This window comes from Lissotriton vulgaris, chromosome 2_1, assembly GCF_964263255.1.
Source record: "Lissotriton vulgaris chromosome 2_1, aLisVul1.2, whole genome shotgun sequence".
Taxonomy (NCBI): domain Eukaryota; kingdom Metazoa; phylum Chordata; class Amphibia; order Caudata; family Salamandridae; genus Lissotriton; species Lissotriton vulgaris.
In genome coordinates, this window is record NC_141687.1 from 158,937,440 (window position 1) to 158,961,389 (window position 23,950).

At 44.2% G+C, this 23,950-nt stretch overlaps 1 protein-coding gene across 1 annotated transcript in view; it reads left to right on the forward strand.

Annotated features, from left to right (window-relative positions):
- TMEM248 (transmembrane protein 248) overlaps positions 1 to 23,950 on the forward strand; it is a 93,479-nt gene that overhangs the window by 13,867 nt on the left and 55,662 nt on the right. The window contains exons 2-3 of the mRNA XM_086954630.1: positions 922 to 1,088; positions 8,961 to 9,243. Of these exons, the coding sequence (XP_086810756.1) occupies positions 939 to 1,088; positions 8,961 to 9,243 (433 nt within the window). The 5' untranslated portion in view covers positions 922 to 938. The remainder of the gene's footprint in view (positions 1 to 921; positions 1,089 to 8,960; positions 9,244 to 23,950) is intronic.

Here is a 23,950-nt window from a genome sequence, read left to right on the forward strand (position 1 = left end):
AATATCAAAATCCAGCAGTCCGTGCACGGCGCTCCCTCAAACTGTCTCCATGTTTGGCAGCTCAACCATGCCTCCTTGTCTTTAAAGATAACTTCCCATCCTGCTTTATTGTGGCTTTGAGTGACAAATGACTAGATGTTTTTTGTTAACCACATGCGCGCTAGAGCAATTTTGCTCCTACGCTGAGATTTTCGAAACCGCATGTTACGTGACGAGCTGGGCTCGTCATCAGCGTGCGAGCGGGCTACACCATGACGAGCCCAGCTCATCATCAGTGTCGAAGGGGTTAAAAATTGATTGGATAAGCCCTTGATGGTACATTACATCTGTAAATTCTGTAATGTGACAGTATGGAATTACATAATCCAGATGCAATCACCAATCTGTTTGGAGTATTTTATACTTTGTGCTGGTTTTTTTTTCTCTCTTTCTACCATCCAAGCCAAGGAGTTTTAATGTGCTTTGGAAGACAGTACAACCTACCAGTGTTATGTCTGATCTTTGGAAAATGAAAGCCCTTGTTCTTCAGAATTCTTGAGTTTGGCTGTACATTATAGGGCGAACTCGTTTCCTTCTTCACCTCCTGCCAAACTAAGACTTGGCATGACGAGACTTATGTGTGCATTAAATGATTCCTTGTTTTATTTGGCAAGAGCTAGCAGTCCTTTTCTCTGGGAGCACAAACCTGACTTATGAAAGGTATCTTCAATAGCGCAAAATTGGTCTTATGGAGCAATCATTGCTTGAGGAAGGTGTTTGGAGGTGAATGGCAATTTATGAACTGTTCTTTCTTAAATTAACAATTTTCACTCTGGAAGATTCGAGCATTTAGATGTGGGAAAGTTAGTTTTGAGAATTGTTATCCCGTATTTGCTTGTATATTGTATGTATTGATTGTGGTCCTGTGTTATTTACTTGCAGGTTAACTGGAGCTAGCCATGTTCAGCATACATCCCTTGGAGATCCTGAAGAGTTATGTTAGCAGCCGTCCTCCTCTTGTGGTTTTTATGATCAGTGTCAGCGCCATGGCGATCGCCTTCCTGACACTGGGATATTTCTTCAAACTCAAGACACCTGCGATGACTGAGGTACAGCAGCTACGTTTTATCAGTTATCTGCTTCATCATACTCTATCCTAAAATACTACAGCTTATTGTAGAATGTACTGTTGGTGAATGTTCGAGGTTAAGTACTTTAAGTGAAGCTTTCTCTTATTTATTGTCTTTGCTATTATTCTTAGTCATTGAATATGAAAGGCACAACCGGATGCTTAACCTGACCATAAACAATGAGGGGAAAAGGGAAGGGAGTGACAGGAAATAGTTGGAATCAGCCATTTAGATTGGCAAAAGACATTGAATATGGTTTGGTAAACCCTGCTTGGAGAGAGGGCGAGGTACACCAAGACTCTGTGGATAGATTCAAGTCTTTGAGGGCAAGGGCTGAGAATTCTTATGTGATTTTTACGAAATGATATGGAATCCAGATTAATTAGGATTGATCTTTGACGCGATTAGTGGAACACTCCAATGCCGGCAGTTCTCTGGTGTTAGAATTATTTTGACCCCCTTTGCTTCAGGATGTCATCTTCATATTTTGATCATCAGCTTTTAATAAGTTATTGTGGACAATGTAAATAAGTAATCTCACAAGTGTTCACTAATATTTAGAAAATCATGAAAAACAAAAGTAGGTATTAAGAACATCTAAAAAAATTAACAATCATCAACTCCTCTGAAAATCTTTGTGGGCTGCTACATGACTGTGCAACCAACCAATTAATCTTGCCCAAGTTGGCTTGTAGATGTAAGGTTTGTATACAGCTTCTTTTTGCATTTTCCTAAAGACAAAGGCTTAACCCTTTTGAATATTCAAGTTGGGGTGAATAAAGTGTACAAAACCAAAATCTACTTGAAACAATGAGTACAATTAAGAAATTGTGTTTTAACATTTGGAACAATAATTAGCAACCCCGTTTTACTTCCAAATCATTGTGGCCGACTACTAAGTTAACATTTCACAGGAATGTGATTTTAGGAAACTCCTAACTATGTTAGGCTATAAGAAAATATTTGTGCAACCTTCTCTCAAGCCTTCGGATTTAGGACCAGATTGGAGTCACCCTCTACATAGATGGCTGTCAAAATTTGACTCCCCTCAAAGATGCCCTACTGGCCTCCCATTTGGTCTGGCCATGTTTAATTAATTGCATTGTCTTAATGTAGTTAAAACTGAAATGTCCTCTTTAGAATTAGTAAAGTTTGTTGAAGTTGGTTGTGACAGAAAGCACCCCAAGAAATTGAACTCTCTGAAATATTAAGATATTCAAAGGTATCAAAAACATTATTGGTTTGGGCATAACCTGAGATCACCACAATATCAAAAAGACAATCCCTGTCAATAACGCTCAGAAAGTCAATGCAAAGTCAGAAACGTTTGTTAACTTAAAAATGCCCTAGCAAACATGTTCACTTATTGGATAGTGCAAAAATAAATTGCACGTGAACTTGAAGGATGAAAATTATATGTTAAAAGCCTACAACGTAAAAAGACTCTATGATGTGTTTCTAAAAGAAAGAAAAATGAAAACAATGTGATTAAAAGCCTGAATGCCACTTTTGCAAAGCTGGAAGATTCATTCTGCAAAAGGAGTGCTTGCCTGTGCGGCGTTATGGCACTTAATCAGAGACAATTACTTCTCAACAACCTAGTGTTCAAGTAATAACTCTAACTAAGTTAGCATTCTAATAAGTGTGGCCAATTTCACTTTCATTCCATTCATTTTTTAAAAATTTTATTTCGAGCAGTGTTCCCTACACATATCAAAGCTCACTTTAAGTATTGTATCTTAAAGCTTTTTTTGACTGGCTAAAAGGCTAGTCAGTCAGCCAATTCTTCGAAAAGACCACAGTGTAGTAGTACATGGGTCAGTATTTTTTTTTGTTTCTATGCGAGGAGTATGAATCCTGTTCCGCTCCACGATCTTGCTGCCAAAGCCTCCAGAGGGAGCCATTTTGGGATGTAACATTCAACGACTCCATCTTATCACCGCATCTAGAGCCATTGCGAAAGCACTCCACACACCCATCTTCAACGTTAAAGCTTGGCGTGGAGCAGAAAAGTGCTTACCCCACAGCGTGGGATTTTCGCCTGTAGTTTATTTTGATCACACCATAATGTGCGGGATATGTATTCAGTTGCCTGAAGTATCATACAGCGATCTTAATCTTGAAGATGGTAATTAGATGTTTAAAATGTGCCTCCTATGCCCAAGTCATAGTGCTTTTATCCCTTTGCTGAGTCCTGAGGTGTGTATTTAGGTAGGAGGAAATAATCCTCCCTAGATAAGGATATCCTTTTCTCCTGACCTAGTTTCCATGACATGATTGCTCTTGTAGGGAGATCATGCAAAGAGAATGTGAAGAGAATGACAGCAAATAGGTAGCCCTTAACCACAATTTGAGACTTGATCATCTCAGACTGTCCTCTTACACCAGGAGAAAGATGACCTTGAACAATCGATGTCAAGAGTCTCGGCAAAATCACCAAGGCTACTACCTTTCACCTCTGAAGGTCTACAAAGTCTATTGAGCACTGTTGAAATCTATGTACAGTGCTTAACAAGTAATCTTCTAACACCTGAATATCTTTCTAAGGTAGATTATACATCACAAAGCAGTTGGCTTTGAAGCCTGGCTGCTCATAAAGTATAATTGTGAATTCTGTAGCTCAGGCTGAAGGTGCTCAGCGATGCTTTCAGCAAAGAATCTTGCCTACCAAATCTAAGAGGACTGTTTGATTCGTTTCCTCTGGGAAGAATTTTGAATGCATGTGCAACAAATGACCAAATCCATAAATGTGTTTGAAAATATCAAATATAAAGGCCCAAACAGAGTCGGTTAAAAGATAACTAACTAAAATACCATAAATGATGTAAATGAGGCATTGATCAAAAGTTCTAGCCGTCATGAATTGGCGTTACTTGAGCAAAAACATCTTTCTTTATCCCCAGTGTTCATTTCTTGTCTTTAAAATAGTCATTGGGGACAAGAATGCAGTAGTTTGTGGGACTTGTTTCCTTCCATTTTGATCATAGATTTCTCTGTTACAGGACATTCTTCATAATCTTCAATGTGGTTAAAGGTCCAGAGGGACAAGCAGGCTTCATTAATGCGGCTGAAGGTTCAAAGGGACAAGCAGGCTTCATTTGCAAACTTTTGACTTTTCTCTTTGGGAGGTTACCACGACATAGTATCACTAACCCTCAAAGCATCATTCTGATCTCAGAAATTCAAACTACAGTGGGCCACAAATCTTTCTTGGTTCTTTGCAAGGTATACAGTGAATTATTGAATGCTTTGAAACAGAAGGGAATTTGTTGATCCGAGTATTTCAAGAGATAAAACCAACCACTGATACACAAGTGGATCCAATTAAAAGTTCCAGTCTTTCCCCTCCAACATTTTGTAGCAGTGTGATCCAGCGTTTTTTGAAGGAATATACTTTAAGACAAAAGCTATCCAAAAGTCTCTTCCAAACCTGAAATCCATCATGGTGAAGTCTTTGGGGCCGATTCCGATCCGGGTCGGAAGGGCACCGAACGCGAAACTACGAGCCGTACGAGTGTTCTGCGCCTGACTCGTACAGCTGTACGAGCGATCCAGTACAATGTGAGCTACGTGAAATTCACCGACCAAGTCTTTTCTGGGTCAGAACCACACCGTACGTCTCGGCATAAACTAACCGTGGCTTGCAATGGATGCGATTTACGACCGAGCCAGTACGATGCACGCGTCGGACAGCCGGTGCGAGCCGGAGTGTCCAGCTCGCAAAACGTCCGGGAAGTTGCCTTTGGGGGTCCGCTTCGGACCCCCTGTCATCCGCAGCCCTACGACTCTGACTCAGGGGGAGACCCAAGGGTCTCCCCAACACAGGCATGTACGGTGCGGATGGCACCGACGCGTACCCACTGTAGGGGGTGCCCTTGTGCGAGACGTACCCAATTAGTCAATGGGAGCCCATGTACGCGTCATACGACTGGCTTCCAATAACTTCTATGGGCGTCCGACGACCGAACAGAGTCCTGCAGCATACGGCCGCATCGTACTCGCTCGGTCGGAAAACACTCCGGATCCGGCTCGGTCGGAGAGCTTTCCGACCCAGAACGTAATCCGCCCCCAAGTTCCTCTGTACTCCTATTTTATATATTTTTTAAAACCTCCCAAGGGCAGCCCTGTTATGCCCACTGAAAAGCTTCACATCTGAGATAAAAAATTGCTTATGAGCCTATTTGAAGAAATTCAATTTCCTACCATGCTGAAGTAAGTTGTTGTGGCTCTGCTTGCACTAACAGCATGCACTCATAAACCTAGGCAGAGTGGTGTTGAACGATGTGAAATTGACTGACCTGTTTAACATGAGGCTATCCACATTCCTGGCTAATCTTCAAGGAGCATACATATTCAATAATTCAAACCTGGTTTAAGAATTATGGGAAATACGAATTTGGTGTGCTGGACTAACTGCACTGTAATTTGGGTTTTGCTAACATGTTCTTTTAAAATGTTAGCAAAAATTATTTTTAGCTTTGCTGCAAGAAACATGGTCATCAGCCCTCAGCTACTCGAGAGGTCAAAAATATAAAGAACTTGATTGAAAGGCAATTTGTGCTCCTTATTTTTAGCTTTGCTGCAAGAAACATGGTCATCAGCCCTCAGCTACTCGAGAGGTCAAAAATATAAAGAACTTGATTGAAAGGCAATTTGTGCTCCTTAATCAGTTTTTCGATAGCAAATGGCTGGATTTACCACTGCATGGAATTTACATAGGGTGCTCTTTCAATCGCAAACTTTTTTACTCCTGCAAAATTCTACTCCACACTCTTGTATTATTAATTTGGAGTAAATTCCACACAAGGAGCAGTAAGTGGTCGTTCCAATACTTGAGTAGCCATTGAAAGTTAAGAGGACTCACAAACAAGTGGGCTTGTATGCATTCAACAGCTTTTCAGTAATCCTGTCCAGCCCTGGAAATAACTGCAGATTTTCTCTACTTAAGGTGAGGAGTACATTTATTTCTCAAAAAACGTCGTAGGGCTATATTGGAATCTTCACAGCGGAAAATATATTCCCTCAGTAAAAAAAAAAGCAACCCAACTCTTTCAGATACTGAGATTGTATTATGGAGGTATATTTTGAAGTTTCCTGGAGACTGAAAGGAATAGGTAATGTGTGTAATACACATGCTCTTCCCTTGCCTGTCGATTGCCTGAATTATTACTCCCTTCTTTTAACCTGCCTTGCCAGATACAACTTCATGTGCCCAAAGCGTATAAAAGTTTATATATTTTATAAAAGTTTAGCATATGCTCAATGTCTCACGTTATTGCTTTGATCAAAGTTTAAAAGCGGACAGTAAAGCAAGACAATGTGTGGTTTGTGGTTAAGTAGTAGTTTGGGTTCTGCTTGCAACCATTCGCTTTCTCTTTGACAACATGAAGCTTGGCCTTGTTATGGAAATGTCTTTGCTATTGATTGCCAAGAAGCTTTGATAATCCCTTGATGTTTACTCTGAGAGGGAAAGCTGTGCTTTTAGCCTCGTGTCTCAATTCACAAACAGTATTTTGTTTGCTCGTAGGTTGAACCTTTACAAACTGAGCCATGTCTAGGCGCAGCCCTAAGAAGCACTGTGAGACATCTGAGTTCAGTGGAGAGCTCTTGATGTTTTTAGGTCTCGCCTAGACGAAGCAAAAGCGAAGCTTTTGCGTTTAGGGCGAGACAACTCATGCAATCACTTTCAGGGGAATGTAGACAGCAGACTGTCACGAGCTTCTCCTGCCGGAGATTGTAGCTCGTGAGCGCGCACGTCGCCGTCCCTGATATTCCCATGCACAGAAAGGCTCCTGCACGCATGCGCACATACACACACTGTATACACACACACACACACGCGCACCCCCCTTAAAGAAAGGCTCACGCACGCATGCGCACATACACACACTGCATACACACACACACACGCACCCCCCCCTTAAACAGACACACACGCAGACAGACACGCACGCACAGACACACTACAACAGACACACGCGCACACCTCACCCCCACTCACCCCTCCTCCTCCTCAACACACTCACCTGTTCTGGCGGTGCTCGGCGTGCCTCTCGGGCGGCGGTTGCGCTTTGCGGGGCTCTCTCACCACGAGCGCCCCGCCTTCTTCATGCGCCCGGCCGCTCTTCACCTGGTCCCCCATCTCGGGACCGGGACTCGATCAGGAGCCCTCGGGGCTCCTCGGACAGTGGCTTCTCTCTCGCGCCGCGATGGGGGCGGGACTTCCGGTTGGCCTGGCGGGAACTTGAAGAAACTCCTGGGCTGCGGTGGTGAATTAAAGGCACACGAGGGTCAGCCTGGAGTGCTGCATATTAAGTGTGTATACTGGTGTTCCAAGTTTGGTAAAGTAGTGAGCAGAGTCTGAGACGGGACAGCAGAGAGCACACTCTGACGGGCGGGAGATTCATAAAGACACCACCAGCATGAGGGCCGCAGAGAGCTGTAACCCGAGGCGCTATACTCTGCAGGCACCGCCCTGACGGAAGCCCGAGTAGCGCATTCCTGGCACGGGTGAGTTCACTCCAGCTCGGCTCGTGAAGCGCTGCGGGATTACAACGCGCCTGAGGCCACGGAGCGCAAAGTGTGGCCCGGGGCTGCATACAGAACACGATTGTGCGGCCGTTCTCACCGGCAGCAGTGCCTGGGCACTTCTATGGTGTGGGGTGAGATGTGTACATATCAGAGCAAACACCGTCTTCTTGCACAGCAGAGCCCAGCCGTGCTGCACAGGCTGAACTGCAGGGCCAACTCACTCCTTCAGCCTTCCTGAGTCTACACATGAAGAGCTGCAGTAATATTGTATCAGCAGCAAGACACAGCTCGGTCTGTGGCGTGCGTCCTATGAGGGGGGCTGTAACCGTGGACACAATGTCCAAGACGCCTGGACGGCCTGTGTGTGGCAAGCGCCAATAAGCACACCAGCCTCGCAAGGCACTATTGGGTGGCACGCACCTGGGCACGAATATTTCACTTCTGTTCTTGGATTTTCGTCACAATAAAATACACTAAACATAATGTTCACAAAAGTTATTTACAAAAGTTTAAGCTATTGCCATTATAAATTAGAATCACTTTTAAGTATTAATTATTCAAAAGAAATAAAAGCCATTTTTTTTTGTAATATCAACACATGTAAGTCACGTAAATATCCATTTTGCTGCCCTAAATGTTGAATGGTGTGTTTTGTGTCACACCAGCAGATCTTGTCTAGAAGTCCAGAACTGTGGTTGAGTGGTCCCAGAGTACTCTCACACTACCTGGGTACAATACTACTGAAATCCCCTTTCCTTAATTTGGTGGAGCAGACAACACTTTAACAAAATAAAGACAATCCTGCCTAGTGCTCCTATGGAGTGACTACTGTGTAGAACCTGCTGGACTGAAAAGCAGGCCCCATTTTCCACCCAACATATAGAATATTGAATATATGGAATTGTTTAATCAAACTTAGCCCTAAAGCAGCAGAGGTCTACTAGGTCAAAGACCAACTCCAAGATACAGCCAAAGAGTGATTGGAGGGTAGCGGGTATCTGGGAGCTGAAGTGGACTGTTGTTGCATTGTGATGTAATTCTCTTTATAGACATGTTTCTAAAGCTGTTTCGCTTTTTCCTGAATTGGAGGCGGGCTGGGGTATGGTCATGGGCACGAGTAGGTAATTTCCTTATCCTGATGCACAAATTGAGAAGTCATGTGGAATATTTTTCTATAATTGTTCAGGATTTTCTTGTAGGAGGTATGTGTTTTTGATTGTGTGCTACTAGTAACGTCGTACACTCGTTTAATAAAACATTGTTTTCCATTTTCAGTTTTTTTGTCTTTTGTCAAATTAATGTCTTTCTTTTTCCACTAAGGATTGGAACACGTTCCTTTTGAGTTTTAATGATTTGGACTTGTGCATATCTGAAAATGAAACGTTAAAACATTTAATTAATGATACAACAACTCCAGAAAGCACAGTGAGCAGTGGACAAGCAAGATCAACACAAACTCCACAGACTATTGAGGACTCTGGGCCTATAAATATATCTGTTTCTGTTACCTTAACTCTGGATCCTTTAAAACCATTTGGAGGATATTCACGTAATGTCACACATCTCAGTTCCTCGATATTTGGACACCAAATTGGACTTGCAGGTATGCGCTTTGTATTTTTTTGCAACAATAGTGTACACTATCCTTAACATATTTTTACCACGTAAAATTTTTTTTTTATAATAAATATGCCTTTGCTGTATCAACCAGTAATAACTAAAGAAATATTAAATATATTAACACATACATACATCCTGGTAAAGAGTGTTTTCATCTAGGCAAATTTAAGATAATGCTTAATTGTTTTTACGTAATATTTTGTTTTTCATTAATGACTTGGAACTAAAAATAACTATGAACCATTCAAAAGTACACATTAATCCACCCCATCCCTGACCAATACCTTTACAAGTGTCCATGCCACCCCTTCCCCCCACACCTAAAAACCTAATGAGTTCTAGTACTTTATATCGCTCCCTCTTGTCAATTCCAATTCAATTCAAAGAAAACTTTATTCGGATTGCAAAAAATCCATGAAAGTCACATATTACATAAAAATACATCTTTAAAAATAATTTACACAATTTCCATAAAATAGTTAAAAAACTGCAATTGGTTTTCAAATATAAATGTAAACTCTCAAAGTCAGGTTATTAAAGTGCGTTCCAATGTGCATTTCAATTAGGTAAAGTGCTATTGCAAGGGAGGCATTTTAGGCACGTGAGCATTTCAGGGAGATTCCATAGATTTCCGTGCATAAAAGATGACTTTCAAAAATGAGCTTGCACGAAAAATCAGTTCATCATTTTCTAATTTTAAAAGCATGAGATATGATTGAATTAGGGAAACTGGTCTTTGTTTTTCAAAATATGGGGCTAAAAACCACTTGATATATTTCATAAAAAATTTACAATGAAAGAAGAAATGTAGGTCATTTTGTCTGCTGTGTCCATTGCAAGGGCAGGGGCTTAGCTCGTGTCCAAAGTTCATCATGCTGTGGCCCAAGGGAAAGCAGAGTGAGTATTTTATAGATCCAGCTCTTAGGCGAAATAATAGCGACCTTTCCCAGTTGGTCATTGGGAGTCTTAGGTATAGAGGTATTTGTTGTGGAGATAAGTCATTGTTTATATTGATCACATATGATTTGACAGTTTGTTTTTGTAGTTCTATCTCCAACCTCTTTTCCCTGAAGAGGGCATAGAGTTCGATTTGTATGTCCTTTTTGTCCGTGCTCTTAATCTGGGAAGGATCGTTAAAAAGATGAGTTTTATCAATACTGTCTAGGCTTTCCTTTGTTGCCCGAAGCCACGGGATGCTCATACCTTTGTCACAGTTCAGACATTCGGACACAATTTCCTGTGTTAAGGTAGCACGTTCATTAGCCCAAATGGACAGCCAAAATATTGCAGGTCGCGTGGCAATGAAGTCGGTTATGTAGGGCAAGTTGAGCTCAGCATGGCAGATGTACCCGGAAGAGGAAATTGGAGCTCCTAGAAGTTTTCTACATAACCGGTTTTCTTCTGTCTGCAGGCTAGATGGGCTCACTATCCCCCAAATTTCTGCGTCATAGGTTGCAACCGGGACGCATTGCAATTTATAGATTTTCACAATTGCCTCAGTTGTTTCTGACCTTTTTGGCCGCGGCAGGGCAAGAATTGAGTTTATGGCCTTTGAGAACTTGCCTGTGGGTGGGCGAGATGCCCACTCCACAGGCCGTTCGCAGCAAAGACCATGCCTAAGTAGGGGAATGATTTGGTGGAGTGTAACTTCTCTTGTCCAATCGAGATGGAGTTGAGTTGTTTGGCCCCTGGCCCACATGTCATGATAAATGATTTTTTAAAATTCACCTTCAGGTCCAGATTCCCCATAAAATGTGCAAAGCTCTTGACCAGGGCACGGAGAGTATTCGGTGTTAGTCCCATGATCACCGCATCATCTGCGTAAAGGAGTGCGGGTAGCAGGTTCCCTTGGATTTTCGGGACATCCGTTGTCGTCTTTTTCAGGGAGTCACTCAGTCCATTTATGTAGATGATGAACAGCAGGGGTGCTAAAACGCACCCCTGTCGGACGCCTCTTTCTACCTTAATTGCCCCCGAGATTTCGCCCTCCATTCCGATTCGTACCTGGGCTTTAGTGTCCACGTGTAGGTAGGCTAAAAAGTGTACCAAGGGTTCATCAAGGCCATAGGAGAGAAGTGTCGCCCACAGTTTCGACCTATTCACTAGGTCGAATGCGGACGACAAGTCCATAAAGGCTAGGTAGATAGGAGAAGCCTTGGCTATGGTATATTTGCCTATTATGAGATTGAGATTCAGGCATTGTTCTGTTGTCCCGACCTTACTTCTAAAGCCCATCTGACATCTGTCCAGCACCCCTGTTTCTTCGGCCCAATCATTCACTCTGTTGTACAACACCCGGCCCAAAATTTTCAGGGTGTTGTCTAAGAGTGAGATGGGCCTATAATTTGCAGGGTCAGATCTTTCCCCTTTTTTGTAAATAGGCACTATTGTGCTTGTGGACCAGGTGGCAGGGATGGCGCCCATCGGTACACTATTGAAAACATTGACCAGAATAGGCCCCCAAAATTCTGGTTTGTGTTTGATTAAGTCAATTGGGAAGCCATCCGGCCCTGGCGCCTTGTTCCCCAGGCTTTGGTTGATGGCCAGAACGACCTCCCCCAGGGTTATATCAAGTGGGCTCAGTTTGTCGTAATTATGATCTTCTACGGGAGCAGCGGGATTAGCATATATTTTGGAGAAGTGTTGCTCCCAATGCTGACTTGAGATGGTGCAACTGATCGGTGACAACTGTTTCCCCATGTCCCGCATCTTCCTTACAGCGGGCCAAAAAGTTGCACTATTTCCCACAGCAGCGGAAACTGATAGTTCATTCCAATGTTCCTCTACCATGGTAGCCTTCCTTATCCCTATAGCTGTTTTGTAGGCTTGCCTGGCGGACCGTACATCTACTTGGTTCCTCGGTTTGGAGTTTAACGCCTTGCGAAGAGCCTTATTTGCCGCTGAACAACAACTGTCGAACCACCTAGGTTCGTTGTTATTTTTCCTGTGGGGGACTGTCAGAAGAGTCTTAATAACATGGCACAGATTTGCAAAGTCTTTGATTATCCTATGGTGGTTCCCATCGGTGAGTGAGCAGGAGGCAACTGTTGGTTGATGATGGTTTATAATTATGTCCATAATGGGTCCGCAGTTCACCCCTTTCCACTTTAGCCTGAGGTTGTCTGTTGATGTCATAATGTCTCTTGCTCCCAAGGTGCGGGGGGGTGCTTGGATCGGGCCCATTCTTAAGCTGAGTTCTAATGCATTATGGTCTCCAAAGGCTGTTTCTACTACTCCTGCTTGGATAACTTTATCTAATAGTTCCACAGACGTGAAGATGTAATCTACTGTGCTGGAGAAATCTCTCCCTCTGAAAGTTGGAATATAAGCAGTATCGCTATTTATAAATGTATCCATTATATTCGATAGGGTGTGGGTATTTATGAAGTTTTTCAGTTCATTCCCGCGTTTGGTAGCCCTATCTGGTTGGTTTGTACCTGCTTTGGTTTTCGATAGTTTGGCATTAAAGTCCCCAGCTAGGATGATCCCATTGTTTGCACAGTTGTTAGCTGATTCAGTTATTCCTGTAATGTTCTCGAATAGCTCTATATAGTTCTTATTAGGGGTCGAGTGAAAGTCGTTATTATAAAAGTTGATCAGGTGTAAGATGATCTACATGTAAACTCGATGATTTGGATATTTGGGCTCTTGGTTGGTATTGGTTTAATAGCCCCCCCTAGAGTTATTCTGAACCCAGTCAGCAAGCCTCCCACGGGGCGTCCAAAGGCTGGCTTTTGAGCGCAGATGCTATAACATTCAAAACCCTCTATGGCTATTTCAGAGGTGGCCCATGTCTCTTGTAACATTATGATGTCTTTGTTAGATATAAATTTTAACCATTCCTGGTCCGACACCCGTTGTTGGAGTCCGGCTACATTCCAGCTGACAATCGTTAGCACACTATTAGGGTTTTTATGAGTATATGGATCTGGAGGGTTGGATGTTTTACGTCCTGTAGTGTTATCCATTACTTGGTCTTTCCTTGCTATTGGCAGCCTCGGGTAGTTTTGGGCCAGTTGGGTGCTTGGTGTCTCCTTATCATGCATCTCTATGTTTTTAACGGACTCATCGGGGCAACCCTGTTTTGTTCCCTCCAGTTCAATGTTCAGCAGCCCGGGTGATGGAGGAAGTCAGTCAACCATCTCGAGGCTGCTGAATCTATTGAAGACTGGTATACCCCAGTAAGCATCTCTACTTAGTGTGTTCCTATGGGGATGTCTATGCTTATCTAGCCCCCACTCACCCCAGTTAATTCCCGCATCTTCTTGCCCCACCTGGCACCAGTTTCTCTCGAAGGCATGATGTTGCTGATGGGATCTCCTAGATGGATAGAAAAAGGAGAGGTGCCTTGTTTCTATACCTTCACTGTACCCCTCACTTCTCCATGAACAAATGTGTTCTACCGTGCGTGGGTCGTCAAAGTTAACAATCACACAGTCACCATGTGTTTTCTGTGTTTCGCGGCCCACCCACGGTACTCTTCTAACTGTTAGGATTTTGCTCCTGCAGTATGGGGGTAGGGGTCTGTTATTATTTAACCAAAAACTGACTTTATTTAGTAGAGACCAGGTTGGCTCTTCAGTATTGTCCGGTATCTCGGGGACTCCCGTCATTACCACTACATATGGACTAGATCCGGGGGGCAAGTTAGCATGAAATCTTCCATGGTTTCCTTTATTCCTATCCTTATGATTGCTAGTGGGGTCCCCCTTTGATTGTATTGGGTTAGGTTGTTTCCCCTGTGTGATTGTGTTTAAGGTGGGTGGGTTTGATTTTTTCATAGCTCCCTTTGGAGGTGGGGTTGGCTTATGTGTGTTACTAAGGTCTGTAGCTGGTTTTTCACAGCTTGCCCCGAAAGAGGTTGAGTATGTGGTTTTGCTGCCACTAAGACTGGTGTATCTTTAAGTAGTGGGCTTTTAACTAGGGCACTTAGTTCGTTAAGTTGTTTTTCCATATTCCCTAGTCTTTTTTCGATGGTGGCAAGATGGACAGATATAATTTCCCCAACCTTTGTTATAAGTTGATTTGTTGAGGAGCAATCTTTGCATGACCCCTCCTTAGGGGACGGGTCTCCTTTGTGACCTGACCCTACATTAGATTTCTTACTAGCCTTTTTTTGGTTATTGGGTAGGTTTTTCCCCTGCTTTCTCTGGGGAAGAGGGCTTCCATTGGATATAGATATATTTGAGCCTTGGGGCTGTTTCTGTTTCTGTATGGCTCCTTCCCTTAACCCTCGCAATGCTCTTGAGGTAGGGGTCGAATCCACGAGTATATGTGTGGTGACCAAATCTCGAGAAGGGGAAAAGTTTTTAGCCATCGGATCAAGGTCTGTGGACAGAATTGGGTCGATAGCATGATCACATGTAGTGTCTGTTAGTGAGGTAGAAGGTAATTGAGATTCTACAATAGGTATTATATCCGATCTCTCAGGGAAACTCATTGCTGGGATAGAGTTTGTGACGAGATCCAGTTGTGTATTAAAGTTATCAGAAACGTCTAGATTAGGCGATTTCTCCAGACTCCGTAATGAGTCTGAGAGAAGTTGTGTTACTGATAAATCCACTGTGTTAGGCATGGTGTGGATCTGTGCGCTGGCACTAATTACGGAGACGCCATCAGCAAGGTTATTCCTATTGGGTGTGTTTGCTGTGGCAAGGAGACCCAAGGAAGAACGTTTAGCTTGGGCCAGTTCCAGGGAGACTCTTTGCTCCAATAAAGAAATTCCATGGTCAATTGCTTCATTGGCCCTGAAGATGAAGTTATCAATTGGCCCGGTGACTTTCCCAGCTCCTGCAGCAGTCTTGCTGCGACTGCCCCTTGTGGACATTGCAAAGAAAATGGCAGCTTAAGTGGAGAACTTACTAGCAGAGTGTTCTGAATTGGTAGATGTCAGCGGGGTGGCCCGTCCCGTCCTCCGTCGTCCTCGGACGGCCTCAGACGGCCCGCCCTTTGCCCGGGCTTCGCCCCGGGCGTCCCGCTCGCGTCCCGCGACGCTGAGGGCTTCCTCGTTTATAGTGCCCCTCCCGGCGCGTATACCGCGTCGGGAAACGCGCCGCCGCTGAGCCTGATGGGATTTGTAGTCCCGAGGCGGCGGCGCGGCTGGTGGCGGGAAATGCAAGTCCTTGGCTGGTCCGCTGGTGATTCCCTGTGCGCTCTCCCAATCTGGCGCTGTCAGGTAGAGTGGTGTTTTGGTTTTTATTTGCTCCGAAAATCCGAGATTGCCTCCCCCCGCTCCACCGAGGGCTTCCTCGTTTATAGTGCCCCTCCCGGCGCGTATACCGCGTCGGGGAACGCGCCGCCGCTGAGCCTGATGGGATTTGTAGTCCCGAGGCGGCGGCCCGGCTGGTGGCGGGAAATGCAAGTCCTTGGCTGGTCCGCTGGTGATTCCCTGTGCGCTCTCCCAATCTGGCGCTGTCAGGTAGAGTGGTGTTTTGGTCTTTATTTGCTCCGAAAATCCGAGATTGCCTCCCCCCGCTCCACCGAGGGCTTCCTCGTTTATAGTGCCCCTCCCGGCGCGTATACCGCGTCGGGGAACGCGCCGCCGCTGAGCCTGATGGGATTTGTAGTCCCGAGGCGGCGGCGCGGCTGGTGGCGGGAAATGCAAGTCCTTGGCTGGTCCGCTGGTGATTCCCTGTGCGCTCTCCCAATCTGGCGCTGTCAGGTAGAGTGGTGTTTTGGTCTTTATTTGCTCCGAAAATCCGAGATTGCCTCCCCCCGCTCCACCGAGGGCTTCCTCGTTTATAGTGCCCCTCCCGGCGCGTATACCGCGTCGGGGAACGCGCCGCCGCTGAGCCTGATGGGATTTGTAGTCCCGAGGCGGCGGCGCGGCTGGTGGCGGGAAATGCAAGTCCTTGGCTGGTCCGCTGGTGATTCCCTGTGCGCTCTCCCAATCTGGCGCTGTCAGGTAGAGTGGTGTTTTGGTCTTTATTTGCTCCGAAAATCCGAGATTGCCTCCCCCCGCTCCACCGAGGGCTTCCTCGTTTATAGTGCCCCTCCCGGCGCGTATACCGCGTCGGGGAACGCGCCGCCGCTGAGCCTGATGAGATTTGTAGTCCCGAGGCGGCGGCGCGGCTGGTGGCGGGAAATGCAAGTCCTTGGTTGGTCCGCTGGTGATTCCCTGTGCGCTCTCCCAATCTGGCGCTGTCAGGTAGAGTGGTGTTTTGGTCTTTATTTGCTCCGAAAATCCGAGATTGCCTCCCCCCGCTCCACCGAGGGCTTCCTCGTTTATAGTGCCCCTCCCGGCGCGTATACCGCGTCGGGGAACGCGCCGCCGCTGAGCCTGATGGGATTTGTAGTCCCGAGGCGGCGGCGCGGCTGGTGGCGGGAAATGCAAGTCCTTGGCTGGTCCGCTGGTGATTCCCTGTGCGCTCTCCCAATCTGGCGCTGTCAGGTAGAGTGGTGTTTTGGTCTTTATTTGCTCCGAAAATCCGAGATTGCCTCCCCCCGCTCCACCGAGGGCTTCCTCGTTTATAGTGCCCCTCCCGGCGCGTATACCGCGCCGGGGAACGTGCCGCCGCTGAGCCTGATGGGATTTGTAGTCCCGAGGCGGCGGCGCGGCTGGTGGCGGGAAATGCAAGTCCTTGGCTGGTCCGCTGGTGATTCCCTGTGCGCTCTCCCAATCTGGCGCTGTCAGGTAGAGTGGTGTTTTGGTCTTTATTTGCTCCGAAAATCCAAGATTGCCTCAACTTTGGTCTCCTGAGGCTGAAAGGACGCGGTGTTCCCCTGCCCACTGCGGGTCAGTGAGGGCTCATGGGAGACGTTGGCTGTCGGCCATGTTGGGCTGTCAGTGCCTGCAAGCATGGTAGCTGCACTGCTCCTGCCTCTTGTCAGACAACTGTTGCTTCTCAACCTATTGGGAGCCTTTATTCGAGTCTGTGTGCAATAGAAGTATGCTGCAGGGGTGTGGAATTTTATAAAATATCTACTTGTCATAGGGCCGGTTGCTTCATAAATCTTCATGTCCTGTAACAAAATCCACTTGTGACATGTAGTGCAGCGATGAATTAAGGCCGCAATCTCATTATATATTAGCTCTAGTATAGCCTCTCTGAATATTTCAGCTCTCATACTATAGTAGTGTTTGAATACTTGCAATCCCCTTATGTTGCCTTGTTTCTGCAGAACTACATACTGGGGCTGACGGTAGTGGTAAGCAATAGTTCCAGGCTTAGAATGCTCTTTTGAGTCTCTGCAAAACTACTAACTTGCATTTTTTAAGGGTTTTCAACAACTTTTCTCTAATTTGTTGCCATACTGAGAAATGTTGGAAATTTACCCCTGAAATGGGCAGATGTAAATCTTCTTCCAGAGTTGGGGAAAAAAGTGGTTGGAGGAAAAGTGAACTTGCAAACACTCAGATTTTCCTATGAGCAAATCTAAATATGCAAATTGCTAATGCTAAAATCCGGTTCAGAAACATTTGTAGGAGTAGATTTCTTGTCCTACCTTTTGTAAATTCCTAGGAATTCACGAAAGCCGTATAGCTGCACTAAATGCAAAATCATATGGATGGGTGCACTTTTGAGACTTTCTTTCAATAATTGAACCCCTAATTTGGTCTGGCGTTGACCATGACCTTTTGCAGTTATTAAAATTCTGTCTCTCTCTTTGTATCGGCTGGCTTCACTGTGAGTGATAGCATTCTGCTCTTTCAAAAAGAGCATATCTGCACAAGTAGTTTTGTTCAGTGCCAGTGTGTGCTTTTTGAGACCAAAAACAATTTTTGCTTTTGCCAATGGTGAGGGCCAGGCATCTCCCACACTAATATGGTTTTACAAAAAACATCTTATTGAAACTAGGTACACTGATTTTCCTCTATGAATATTTTTGGGAAATACTAGCATGCATCAACACGTTACTAAATGATGCTGCAAATAAATGGTACCTTAAAGTTTACAGTAGTTTAGCAAAATGTTTTTTATTCCTGCTATTTTTTTAATGAATACTTATTTTATTTTATTGCTTTCAAGCTTCTTGAAATGTTTGCATCAAATCAGAGAACATTCTGGGAGCATTATACATAGCCTCATATTGCTAAACTTTGAAAACATGTGTACACATTTTTATACTGGAACCACTGTCAGTAGTGCAGTCATGGCTTACAACATTTACTTAGAGCGCTCATCCTAATAAGGGCTTTCAATTAATGAACCATAAATACAAGATTGAACAGCATAGACATATTGACAAAAATATTACCTTAACTGCTGAAAGTGCCCCTTCCTGATCCATAATGTGGTACTGCAAAGTGGCAGCCAAAGTCTTTGTGCTACAGGGGGTTAGGCCTACTTGTCCCTAGGACAAAATACACATGAAAACCTGTTGCCCTTGACCCCAAACAATATGTCCTGGGCATCGGGCTATAGGTATTCCACATTCCTGATGCTGTTTGCAGTCCTCATGTCTTCTTTAGGTGCTTATTGTGCGTCAGAATATCTGAGTTTCTCCAAGGCTGGTGTTTGCCACACCTGTGAATTAATTACGACAGACATGGATGATCCCACTTCTTCCAGTGCAGTGCAATAAGAGATTTAGCTACTTTGCACATTAGTATGACTAATGCTCGGTCTGCCCTGTTGATATTGTTTCCCCCCTTCTCCATCCCTTACTCCCCGCAAACTCAGTCCTGGGTCCTCTCCGTAGCACAGGATAGCTTTTCACACTCCTTCTCTTTGCTCTCCCTTTGTAGCATTGGTTCCCGTCTCTTCTAAAAGCATAACTTATTGTCATCCATGCCCTACCGCAAAACTGTGTAGCCCAACACCAGCTCTTTTGAACCCATATGTGATCTTACAAATATTTCTATATGTCTGCCTCTTTTTTTTTCTGGGCGTGAAGGGGTCAGTGCCTGAGCTGTATTATTGAAACCCCTTACAACCTGAACTGTTGCTTGCATTGTTCACATTATTTGATTTTCCTTCAGTGGATGAAGTCTGATCGTGTCCTGTACTTCGCCTTCCTCAAATCGCTCCATATTTGTCACCGGGGTGAGTTGAGAATTATCAAACCAACTGTAATTGAGAAAGGGAAGGTGGTAAGGCCCTCTCTATGCTAGACAAAGTAGCAATTGTGTAGCACTGTCTTAATTGAAACCACCAGGTAGGGATTTTGTTGCTGCTGTCTTTTGGCAAGCCATGACAAATCTCATAGTAACCCTGCCCCAGCCGCTGTATAAAGGAAGAAAGGAAGCCACTTTTTTCTCTCTCTTGTTCATTACTCCAGGATGTGAAGTTAGGCTACTTAAAACGAAAAGAGATATATAAAGACTTACTTGCCCCCCACAATCTATCGATACAGTTAATAACGTTTTACTTACTTAGGCACATACAAAGTTAATAGTTTCTCTCTGCATAACTTGTAGCTGCGTCTTAGAAATGGGTTTTAGGGGGGTTGACATGGATATAATGGCCTTGGTAGTAGATTAATTTTTAGAACATTAATTCTCTCTGGCAACGTTGGATATAAACTCCACCTCCTGAAGTCGTTAAGATTCTTTGAGTGCACAGTCTGACACTTGGCTGAATAGCAGCCCAAAAGATTATTTGTGAGGTCACAAATATTGTAGTCTTAACTGTGCAGCTAAAAAAGCATTCTTTGCTTATATAATGGCTCATCGCTTCCAACACATACAATTTCTTATATTATTTTTAATAGTATCCCTAAATCCTGAAACTGCTTCAAATCCTTGAACTTTTTCACTGCCTCTGGTATTCCTCAAAGAGGTATGCTTTATATACCTTTTGACCAAAGGGTATCCCAGTTATACCTGGGTGCTTCTTTATCAATTGAGCTAGGGGCTCCACACCAGGCAAATAGAAGCTGGCAAATGGAACATCGCTGTATTGTTCCTCTTTGAAGGCAAAACCTTGGAGTGCCTGCTGTTCACTATTATCCTTACTTCCAAAGCGTGTTACCCTGCTAATATCTAATTGGTCATGGTAGGACGCAGTCCTGTTCTCCTTACGAAATCCCAGCTTTTCTAGTGAAACACTTTTGATTGTCCAGACTTCACAGTACTGTTGGGACTCTTTTCTTTTCTTCTCTTTCTCGGCTAGGTGCGCTATTCATTGTAGAAAATTGTCATTAGAGTCTAACAGATGAGGCATTCCACTTTCAAGCTTTTTGTTTTAGATCTGGTTAAGATCTTGGAGTCCGTTTTTAGGATCTCTGTTTGCAATGTGCAGTCTTCTGGATTATTTCCAGGTTTTGGTATCAGGGTAATGTCTGCCTCTTCATGATGTGACTGCTCACTCCCCTGAGCTAAGGTAGACTACTGGCCTCTCCAACAGACCCTGTGATTACCCTGCGGAATTAAAGAATTTCTATGGGCTTGTTTCACTCCTGGTCCAGTTTAGATGGAATTGAGGGTTGGGTGCACGGACTGTACGTACTTTGATGTTGCCTCCGTATTCTCTCTACCATGCATGTAGACCACTGCATAGAAGTCTCAAGAGGTAGCCAGTTCCTTTTCCCTTCTACTTCCCTGTTGAAGTGCCATCCACTTAAATTCCCATGCAAGCTCTCGCTCACTCGGCTCTCATTCGCCTAGCCAGAAGTTTGCCCACTCTGTTTCCCCTTTATAGATTAGTCCCAATTGCAAGAGAGTAGCCTTTGCACTATTTGTTCTCCGTATGTTCAGCTGGCACACATTCTGGAAACTTAAGGCGCCATGCCAGGTACTCCTCCTTTTCTTCTTTCTCCAAATCTGGTCTCTGGTAGATTTTTTTTGTCTCTTCTCTTTGTAACCCGGCCTAGAATCGCCATTACTCAAGCTACCACCATAAATGCATCCCAGGTTCTCTGATGTGATGAGTCTTTGGCCTACTTGACCACAAATATTTTTTTTTTTATTCCTATGCTATTTATGCTTTATATGTTAGATGCGCTAATAATCCCACTCCTAGTTTCCAGCCCCACATTCCGATTTTTCTCTTCCTGTCCATATCAACATGTGCATGATCGAAGACAGAAAGGTCTGCAATTTCCACCCTGATCAAGGTGTTTAGTAGGGCATGTGTCATCTATACACAAATAGGAACAATGGGCATAGGTGTAAAAAGAAAAATCCCTGTTCTTGGTATACGCTGTGCCATGCATCTACAAGGCTCCTTTCCTTAAATTTCCTCTTTAGACCTTGCACAATGCCCCTGAACTTGTTACCGCCTTTCCATTTGTGGGTCCCAAATCGGTTTCTCAATTAAATCTTTTGTTAACCGTCCCTGTGCCACGTTAGGGACATAGAGGCTTCAGTCTTGGAGCACACTGTAGTTGCATATTTTTAAATCTCATCTTTGGTCTTTATGAATTCTTACCCCATCTCCTGATAGTTTTACCCTTGCATAGTATGGTTACTACTCCTGCAGTTTGTTAGTGTGCTCACGGCCAGTAATAAGAGTATACGATCTGGGCCTCATTCTAAATTGATCTGCCCTTAAACGATGAGTTTCCTGAATGTAGAATACTTATGGGTCATGCTGCTGCACTTATGGCTATACTTTTGTATCATACTGGGAAAGTTCAGGTCTTTTACATTGATAATTTAACTTAATTTGTTTTGTGTATCACCATGTAGCTTTCGAACAGCCTTGCTACTCACCCTATTCCGAAGTGTGTTGGTTCCAACTTTTGTAAAATCTGTTAAATAATATATAAGCACATTAGTGTTGCCCAGGTGTGTCTGTTGCTCCGTCCTGGTGCTCTGCCTGCTAAGCTGTTGGAACGTTTATGTAACATTTTTCCCACCCTCACCTCAAATTGCCGGCGTGCACACTTTAGGTGTCTGCAGAACCTGTAATTCCAAAGCATGATGACTTGCCACCAACTAGACTATCTCCCTGCCCCCCTCCGAGATTACCACCCCTGCTATGTTATGTTATATAGCTTATAGAGCACACCGCTGCCCCAGCAAAGGGGCGTCCCGGCGCTAAAACAGAAGGAGAGGATCACCAGAAGAGGTATAGGAACCTACAGTGAAGGGAAACGGTCTTAGTTGCCTTACAGAATGTCAAATATTGTTTAGGCTGCAAATAGACAGTGGGAGAGAGTTCCAAAGTTTGGCCGCCAGTGTGCAGAAGGCGCGTCCCCCAGCCTGTCCTCTCCTTACCCTAGTAGTCAAGTCAAGGATTCTTTATTCGATGATTAGAAATCACCATAAAACCACATACATATATACAATGATTAAACAATTTCATTAAATCATTATCAGAATCCTAATTATAATAGTTTCTTATACATGTAACAAAAAAGGAGAAGGGGAAATGACACTTTAAAAATATAATAACAGTTTTGGAAATCATTCCTCTCCTCTGGTTACCCTTAGTCGGACCGCCACTTTAATAAAATTCATTATACAGCACAATGTTAAAGGATCAGTTGCTTTCTGTAAATAGGTTAAGGCCTCTCGAGCATGTTTCAAATTGGCTTGTTTTAAAATGTTCACTAAAAATCTGCGCCTGGGCATTGAGTAAAAGGGACACAAGAGTACAAAGTGAAGGGAATCCTGCGGAGATCTATTGTCGCAGCCGCAGGTTCCCTTCTGCTCAATTGTAGTTAAAAACCCTGCTGGTGATGCCAATAAATACGGTAATAAATTAAGTCTAAAACGGCACATCAGAAATCTGTCCTGAGCGTTATGCATGAGCTACAAGTTGGCTCCATTCCCTCTGTGCTCTTAACCAGGTTATGAGCCCTCGCAGTCTTTTTAGACCCTTCAACCTCAGCTCTCTGTGATGCTTTTTGGGCTAAAAAAGCTTTTTTTACTATCGCTTTGTGCTGGGCTACAATTACTACCGGGTCAGTAAAGAGGTTCCTGTAGCCAAGAGCCTCTAAGGTACTCTTTACATAGTTGAGCCATGGGGATTCTCATACATTTGTCTCTTCCTAAGCAATCATTTAAAATTTCCCTGCTCAGACGCCTCTGGGTTAGCCCAAATTTTTAACTAGGCCACTATTGGTCTAAGTTTTACCAGATCTTCTAAATAAGGCCTCCCTAGTTCCCTGTGTGCTATGAAGCCAGCGGTGCTTTGGGGGACTTTTAAGAGGGTTCTTAAGTATTTATTTTCTTCCCGCTGTATTTTCGCAGTGTTGGCAAAGCCCCATACCTCTGCCCCATAGGCCACTTTGGAGCAGCATATGGAGCTATACAGGTTCATCACCTGTTCGGGACACCATCTACCTACCCTCCTACCATAACTTGCAATAGCACCATTAGTAGCAATTATTTTGCAACAACGCTCCTCAACCAGGGAGTTAAATTGTAAAGACCCATCAAAGATTAGACCTAGATAGGAAAATGTTTTGACCTCTTCTATTTTGTGGCTTCCTATCATATACGTGGATTTGGTGCATGGTTTGTTATGTAAGTCCATTCTTAAACATTGCAAGTGCAGTGCTGTCATTAAGAGTATGTGGTGCTGGGAGCTTGTCATTATGAACTCCACAGCACCATGATGGCTACACTGAAAACTGGGAAGTTTGGTATCAAACTTCTCAGCACAGTAAACCCACACTGATGCCAGTGTGAGATTTAATAAAAAATGCACACAGAGGGCATCTTAGAGATGCCGCCTGAAAAGCGACCAGCTTCTGGTGGGTTCTCTGACTGGTATACACCAGCCTGCCACCACAAGACCTGTTTCTGGACCCCTAGGATGGGAGCTTTTACTCCTTGAGGGCAGAAACAAAGCCTTTAC